Source organism: Macrotis lagotis, chromosome 1 (assembly GCF_037893015.1).
Source record: "Macrotis lagotis isolate mMagLag1 chromosome 1, bilby.v1.9.chrom.fasta, whole genome shotgun sequence".
Taxonomy (NCBI): Eukaryota; Metazoa; Chordata; class Mammalia; order Peramelemorphia; family Peramelidae; genus Macrotis; species Macrotis lagotis.
The window spans coordinates 839729915-839739124 of record NC_133658.1 but is presented as its reverse complement, the minus strand read 5'-3'; the positions used below and the strand labels follow the sequence as shown (position 1 = coordinate 839739124).

The 9210-nt window shown below is 33.7% G+C and overlaps 1 protein-coding gene across 1 annotated transcript; it reads right to left on the bottom strand.

The window, feature by feature from the left end:
* Positions 1-5083: 5083 nt before the first annotated feature.
* On the bottom strand, positions 5084-6022 carry LOC141489260 (olfactory receptor 51A7-like). The gene has a single exon (XM_074190005.1). It carries the CDS (start codon positions 6020-6022, stop codon positions 5084-5086), a length of 939 nt encoding a protein of 312 aa, XP_074046106.1.
* Positions 6023-9210: the final 3188 nt, after the last annotated feature.

Below are 9210 nucleotides of genomic sequence, written 5' to 3'. Positions count from 1 at the left end.
GTCAATGGAATTCTATATATTTTATATAAAACATGTCATCACATATAGACTTATATGCACACATACATTTGCATACATGTGATGACCCCCCCAAACTTTGAACTTTATCCAGATTTTGGAGATACCATGTATTCCAATAAACATGTGCTTATGTAATATATATGTATATACATATACATATATATATAAATGTGCACAAATGTGTTTGTATATATGAATAATGATACTTATCCAAATGTCTATCTATCTCTTTGTAATTTATTCATTAGAAAACAATTAATTATAAAACTGAAAATATAACATTTTGTGTAAAGACTAATTAAAATGAAAAACACCTTGCTACCCTCATGGAGAACATTGAGTAAAATGAGATCTTCCTTTAATCCTCATACATAGACAAAAGAAACCTTGACCAATAGAGATATTAAATTTCATATATATATATATATATATATACATATATATATATAATTCAGAATGTACCATGCATACTCATATTTCAGCAAAACCAAGAGTTTTTAAAACCTAAACCACTAGAAACATGAAAGATACATAAAAATAACAGAATATGAAATCAAGATTTTAAACAAGAAAATTTGAGAGAAAGAAATTAAATGACTTTTAAAAAACTACCAAGTGTTGCGGATGGATTTATAGTTATATTAATTCTATCAAACCTTGAAGAAATGATGATACCTAATTATTTTTAAAATAAAGGAGAAAGAACAGATTACAAAACACTTTTAATCAGACAAATATATTCCCAATGACTAAATGAGGGAAGAACAAAGCAAATAAAAACTAAAAATATATGACATTTATGACTATTGATTTAAAAAATTAAACAATTATAATATAGCAAAAAGAAATATTCACTTTGATAAAATTGGATTTATAAATGGCATTCAAAGATTATTCAATATTAGGAAATTAATAAGCTTACTTATGTAAAAAAAAAGCAATATGCAGGCAATGTGGTACAGAGGGACAAGTATTAGATTGGATATCAGAGGACTAGGATTTGAGTCCTCACTTTATTGTTATTGTAAGTCATTTAACATTGATAATCCTCTGTTCATTATCTGTTTAATGAAAGGTTTAGATTAAATTTTCTCCAAAGTTCTTTCCAGTTTTGTAGGTATGATACTTAATTTAAAAAACATACTTTGAAATATATAACATCAATTTATATTTAAACAAAAAGGCTAAACTAAAAAGAACATTAAAAAATTATTAAAAAATGCATATGCAAAAACCACAAGCTAGGTCTATATGAAGAGAGGTATGCTAGAAGATTCTAAATGTGTTTGCTGCATTCTGTTCTAGAAAAGGATCAAATGACTATTCAAATAATGTTTTTCTAGATTATAAATTTTTAATCTAGCTAAAGTAACTTGCTTTCTCAATAAGGGGAAATAGGGTGGGAGGAAAAGAGAATTTGAAACTGAGAGTTTTGGAAGAGAATGTTGAAACTTGTTTTTGCATGTAACTGATTAAAAAATAAAATAAAGAAGTGGATCAAAATCAAATCACATTGTTAGACTTAAGGTACAACTATGGATCCAAATATGACTGATCATAACATAGGAAGACTCTACCATAGGTAGGACACAAATAATCCATTTGGACATTTGGAATAGAGAGGTCTCTAAATTCAGGCATCTGAAGTTTCTTTATCTTCAATTCTTCTATTCATGGAGCACAGTGTTGTGGGTATGCCTTGCTTGTTGGTTCTGGACCAGTGACTATCATGTTTCACAATCAATTTCAAAGTTGTTCAGAGAGACCTTAAGCCTTTGTATCTCTTCTTCTGATTTCCAAGTGAGTGCTTAACTGTGTGATTTCTCTATAAAATGCTATTTTAGGCGAATGTAGGTTTTGCATTTGTACAAGAAATAGAATTTGAATGCTTGGAAGTTTAGCTTAAGAAAGGAACTCAAAATTCAGTACCTTATCTTACCAGGTGATCTTTAGAATCTTCCTAAGATAATGTAAGTGATTCAGTTTCCTCACAAGGTGCTTATAGACTTTCCAGGTTTCACTGGCATATAAATAAGATCAGCACAATGGCTCTTTAGTATTATACCTCTTTTTTTCCTTCCAAGCTTTCTTTTTTCAGCCTCTCAGACACTAAGCTAGCTCTGGCAATGGTGTATCAACATCATCTATTTTTTACATCCAAGTAATACTACTAAGTTAAGAGAACTTATCACACCATTCAAAATTTCTCTCTTGCTCTAACCAAGGATTCTATGCATAGATAAGATAGTGGTGACTAGTGGAAAACTTCATTTTCTTGGTGTTAATTGTTAGGTCAAAATTTGCAGAAGTAGCAGAGAATCTATCCATTCTGCATAACAGTCTAAAAGGCTGCACTGAATACACAATAATATATAAGCAAAAAGTAATTTACTGACTCTTCTTTCATTTTAGTCTTGGCTTGCAACCTTTTCAATTTATCCTTGCTGTGGTAATTTGACTTCGATGCTATTTTCATCTCCATTGAAGGTGTCTGAAACATTACTAAAAACACGACACTAAAAAAGTTTGGGAACAAGCACACATCCATCTATCACTCCATTGGTGATTAGAAAAACATAAGACTAACATCATTTATCCAGACCATGGATGAGCATGATACCATGAAACTAAAATATTACACATAAATACAGGAGAAAAACAAAATAAAATGTTCCCTCTCTTTATTTGACATAGTTTAAGGAATTCTTCTATGGATGCAAGAAAACAAAAGAATGAATAGAAGATAAAAAGGAGTGCAGAAGTACTGATAATTATGGGAAAACTGTGACAATTTCCTTGGAACCTATAGCAGATGGAATTACAGTGGCAGCTGCTGTGAATATCTAGTCAAATGAAAACATGAAACCTTATCGGAAGGGCAGATGAATTCTAATTTCCTCATTTCTTTTGTTAGTTTAAGAGGTACTATGAACTTCAAACCCAAAACAAACTTATAATCTCTCCTGTTATTCGTTCCCACATCTTGAGTACTTTTAGGGAGAGGGGAGTACATAAGGGTGAGGCAGTTTCACAGTTTGTTCTTTTAAAACATTTTTTACAATTTGGTTTTTACATTATAATTTTCTTTTTAATTGACTATATTTCAGTCAGTCACAGTCAGTAAAGACAAACCAAAGTGTATAGATATAGACAGACAAGACCGACCAACAGACAGACAGACAGACATTTACATAGAAAAATAGGTAGATAGATAGATAGATAGACAGAGAGAAGTGTAAACAAATAAGTAAAAAAGCAATGAAGAACTGAGTGAATAAATGAATGGTTTGTGTCCAAAGATTTGTTACTTCTGAATAAGAAATGGAAAACTCAAAATGAAGATGTAATGTCAAAATCAGCAATGAGAGATCTTCTTATTTTTAATAATATTGAATAATTTTTCATTTCATAACACTAGATCTACACAATACCCTAAATGAGTGTTGTTAGCTTCCTAAGTAAAACTCAGAAATTTAGAAGTAGGAAATTATGCATGACCACCCTCTGGTGGAAAAATATATGTATACAACAACCTTAGTAAATTAGCTAAATATCTGCCATGTTTTCTATAGATTACAGAAAACAGGGAGAGTAGAATATATATATAGGTATATCTCTAGCAGCACTATAAAGTATTTTACAACTATTTACCTGTTATAGAATCACAAAATTTCTATGATTAGAGATATTCAAAAATATTCCTGAGGAATCTCCTGCTATCCAAGAGTGAACAAAACTGCCCAAATAAGTGTATTTTTGCATGTGCTTACATGTGTATACATTGAGTATAGTTATGTAAAACATATATAATAATAACTAGAATTTATATATATATATAGTTTTAAAATTTACAAAGCAATTTGCAAATATTGTCTCATTTAATTGACAAAAATTAACCCTACTCTATAAAATAGATGCTATTATTATCCTCATTTTACGGATGAGAAAACTGAGGTTAATCAGTTTAGTGACTTCATTAGGGATTAGGATTAAAATAACATCAAAGATGCCTTCTACCTCTAAACAGATGTTTCATTGTCTCCTAAACAGAAAATGTAAGTGTTTTACTACTTCTATATCTTTGCTAACTTATTTTCTTATACTTGGGATATTCTTTCTATGGCCTTTACCTCTTTGTTTTTATCCTGTAGTTTTGAATGCTGTTATAATGCCATTTCTTATCTGAGGCAAACTTAGCATAAAGTTTGATCAAACCAGTGTCATGATTGAAATCAAAGTAAATTGAGTCACATAGCTCCAAGCACAATTTATTGGCAAAGCACAAATTTGTCAATAGAGCATCAGTTTCCTCAGCTACCTAAGACCTTGAAAGAAGAATGGCAAATTATTATGGATAAAAAGGAGAATCCAAAAATTAGAAGGTAGCTTCACAGGTGGAACAATCATATGATTGGTTCAAAGTCAAAACATTATAAATCTGAGGGACAATATGATTGGTTGGAAAGTTGGAATGCAGGCCTAGCAACCACTAACCAATTCTATTACCTTGGTATTCTGGACAGTTCATGTTAGTGTTAAGCTGTACAGCTAGTTAGTGTCACAGCGATAATATAACAGATTTTCTTGAACAATACTCAGTGTTACAAATTTAACAGATCAGATTTCTTATCATTTGTCCACATCTCAGATTTCAAGGATAAGAGAATAGATCAGCAAGAAAACTGAACTTAAAAACTTAAATCAGAGAATGAGTGATTTACAGGAAAGGCGAATGAACATCCAAACTGAACTCAGAGGCAAATGAACCATGCCACGTATTTGCACAAAATATTGGTATTGATAACAAAATAAAATCAATGATAGAATAGAATCAATTTGATTTCCTCAATTTTTATTGGTTAGACATTGTCTTTTCTCCCTTAGACGTAATGTAGCAACTAATTAGGATTTGTTTAAGTCTTTACTATGTTCCTTTTGGTATTATCTTTATTTGTATATGATGAACATCACCCTACTGGACAGGGAGATGCTTGATAATATAATTTTATACAGATAATATTTTTAAGTGTTTCTCAAAGTAAGGTAAGCCTCAACCAAACCATCATCTGCCACATATGGTAAAAAATTTCCCTAGGATTTTGTCCCGGATCTGCCGGGTCTTCACACAGTATACAATGGGGTTCATCAAGGGTGGCACCAGCAGGAATGTGTTGGCAATAAGGATCGCTATAAGTGGAGATTTGTGCTTGGCAAAACGGTGCATAGCAGCTAGGGTGATGATGGGCACATAGAAGATGAGCACAGCACAGATGTGAGACACACAGGTGTTGAAAGCTTTGAGTCTCTCTGAGAGGGAGGCAATGCCAAGAATTGTCTTTAGGATTAGCAAATAAGACAAAGCAATGCATGCCAGGTCCATCATGGTACAGAGTGCAGCAAAGAAGCCATAAATAACATTGAGCTTGTTGTCAGAACATGCCAGCTTCATGACATCCTGATGGAGGCAGTAAGAATGGGAGAGGAGGTTTTTGTTACAATACTTCAACCTCTTTAGAGTCAAAGGAAATGGGAACACTAAAAGAAAGCTCCTGATGGCCATGACCATCCCAATTTTGGAAATTCTGGCTGTGGTTAAGATAGAACTGTATCTCAGGGGATTGTGAATGGCTATAAAACGATCAAAGGACATGATCAAAAGTACTGTTGATTCCATAGCAGTGAAGACATGGATGAAGAACTCTTGAGCAAAACAGGCATCAGGGGAGATTCCTGTTGCATTGAACAAGAAGATTCTCAGCATAGTGGGTGAGGAGGAGAGGGAGAGACCCAGGTCAGAGATGGCCAACATGGAGAGAAGATAGTACATGGGCCCATGGAGAGAAGTTTCTGTCTTGATCACAAACAGGATGGTGCAATTGCCTAGGATGGCAATCAAATACATGAGGCAGATAGGGATAGAAATCCATTTGTGAGCATGTTCAAACCCTGGAATCCCAATCAAGAAAAAGAGCTTAACCTCAGAGCTATTGAGGTCTGACATGACGAGAAGGAAGACAAATTCTGTTCCCAGATCTAAAATGATATGAATGGAGATTTGTTGCGTGAATCTTTTGTCTATAGAGAGGAAAAGTGTTTACCTCAAATGAGCTTTTTTAAAAAAAACTTGATAACTATTTCAATATAATTGATTTTATTTATAATCATACATTTTACTTTACATATTTAGAACATTATGATAAGAAAGGGTCAATAAATACTATAATTTTAGTGTCTATGGTACATACATTAGTTAAATAGTGTCTATGGTACATACACACACACACAAGTAGTAAGGGAGGGAGAGAGGTAGGAAGGGAGGGAGAGAGGTGGGAAGGAAGGGATAGAGGGAGAGGGAAGGGAGGAAAAGAGGAAGGGAAGGAGGTTAGAAAAGAGAGAGAAAAGGAAAGAGGGGGAAGGCAGTCAGACAGAGACAATAAAATTAATAAATAACAATAGTAGTAGTAGTAGTAGTAATAATAATAATAATAATAATAATAATAATAATAATAATAATAATATTTGTCCTTCATTCTTGAAGAAGACCATGACATCAGGGAGGTGATGTCATGACAAGCACATCAATTGGATTTGAGTGAGAGGATACTATGCTAAGTCACCAGTCTCACTTCCTCTTCCAGAGGCATCTGGGTCCAGTGACTAGATATGAATTAGGATGACTCAAGATGACTCTGAATTCGAGGCATCAGTGTTAAATATCTTGCCCAGAGTCACACAGCTAGTTAATGTCAGTTGTCTTAATTCAGATTCGAGTTCTGTTCCTCCTGACTCCAAGGCCAGTACTCAATCCACTGCCTGACAGAAATACAGAGACAAAGAGAATGTGAGAATGGGAGTGAATTCCCTATCATCAATGGAGTTGTCAAATAGAAGTTTACCCATAAGTTATATTATGGAAACGATTACTGAATTTCATAGTGGTTGGATTGAATCACTTCTAAATTTCATTCAATCCAGACTTTGGTTTTCTATGCCATGGAATGTTATAGAAGATTGAAACATGATTAGAAATGAGTGAACTCTTTTTTTTTTTTTTGGTTTTTGCAAAGCAATGGGATTAAGTGACTTGTCCAAGGTCACACAGCTAGGCAATTATTAAATGTCTTCTTGACTCTATAGGATTGGTGCTCTATCCAGTGTGCCACCTAGCTGGCCCCTGAGATGAGTGAACTCTTAAAAAATGAGTTATCTGTCAAAGCATCACATTCTACTTTTATATAGTTTAAATTCTGTTAAGATTAGTAATTGATAAGATGTATATAGCATTTTAATGTTTGCAAAAATATTTTATAAATATTATTTCTTCAGATTCTCATAATAACACTGGTACATAGGTGCATTTATTATCCTTACCTTATAGATGAGGGAACTGATATAGAGGTTATGTGACGTAGCAAGTTTCATACAGTTAACAAGTATTCAAGATTTGAACTCAGATTTTTCTCATCCTTCCTGTCCCTTTCATCAAGGCTAAATCTATCTGTTTACCTATTATTTCTATTTATAAATTCTTCAAGTCTATTTCTTCTTCCCTATAGTAGTCTTGTAAACACTTAGAATCCCTCATTGTATTCCCTACTGAGTCTTCTATAGGTCAAACATTTCACTTCCTTCAATAATTTCTTTTGCAAAATGATCTCCCCAATCTTTACTTCAACTATTCAAAATTCTTTTAAAAGGTGGTGCTCTTTTCCTCTCCACCCCCCAAACTGAACACAATAATCTAGATTGTGGCATAATACAAAATAATCATTGCCAGCTTGTTCCAGGACTCTAAATCCCAGGTTCTTCACCTGATCTTTCCCTACTGCCTCTCTCTGCTGCTTAGGAATGGAACTTATTAAAGGTCTCATTCATTCCACAACATGGAGAAAATTTGAAATTTGTTCCTCAAAGAGGTGGGCAGAGACAATCCAAGGTGGTTCCTGGATGATGCATGAATTTTGGGCTGAAAAGTCCTCATTTAATAAAATCTTTCCTGCTCTATCTTATCAGAATGATATATGCTACTTCTAATACTCTAAATCTGGAACCCTGAGAGTATTAGGAACTACATGACCACTGAATGGAATATGTTTCCTCCTTATTCTTTTTTTCTTTTTTTTCTCCTTATTCTTAACCCTGAGTCAGAGCACTATTCACCTTCAATCACTTCCTCCAACACTTTCTTCCTTCTTCATTCACTCCAGTATTTATGCATATATCTGAGCACACATATATCCACTTCTATGCACACATACGTGTGCATATATATATATATGTAAAACGCACAAATGATCGCAGAATCCACAAGTCAAAGTCCTCCTCTCCAGCAATTACCTGAATATTAATATTCACCCTCATATATTAGTATACAATTATATATTTTATATGCAATTACATATATGGACATATTTACAGATACACTCATATATATATATATATATATATATATCCATTCACATAAAGATGAACAAATATATTGCTATATTTAGGCATGTAAACATTTTGCTAGATATCTAGATAACTAAATAATAGATAAGATAGATAAAGATGCACTCATTTAGATAAATCTATCCACATACATATACTTGGGACTTTTCCTATGCATTCAGGTGCTAAGGTTTTCGCCTGACATCTCAAATACCACCCCCACCCCCACCCCTTGTTCCCCACTACCACCCCTGCTCCCCACTCCAAGTTTTTCTTCCCATTCTACAACACTTGGGAATTTCTGGGTTGATTCACCAGACTATTTGGAACTTACCAGGATCTAGGCCTCTATGTAAAAGAGACACATACATAGGTTTGAGATGGAGGCTCCTCAGCCTCAGTGTCCAACAGATGTTTGACTACACTTTATCTCCATCCACAAAGATCTCACCCCTTCCACTGCAGACTACTCCTAGAAATTCTCTGGAGAGTAGGACTAATCTTCTAAACTGCATGTAAACGAGGAGCTTTGTTAGAGGTAAGTCCCTGGACTGACTGAGACCTTAGGGACACATTTTTAACATACTTACAGATGGGCTTGGCAGACAAGGGAAAGCTAGGGATGTCCAAGCCTTTAGGGATTATTGCTTCATGTTTTTTGATTGCATGCAACTGGACATGAGGGGCACCTGCAATTCTCTTTTTGATTCATTCATTTGTTTAACTATTTATCAAAATTCAGTTTATTAAGTGACTATG

What these genes read in the sequence shown, in the direction of transcription:
- LOC141489260 (XM_074190005.1), bottom strand. Translation starts at nt 6,022, where the DNA reads ATGTCAGACCTCAATAGCTCTGAGGTTAAGCTCTTTTTCTTGATTGGG.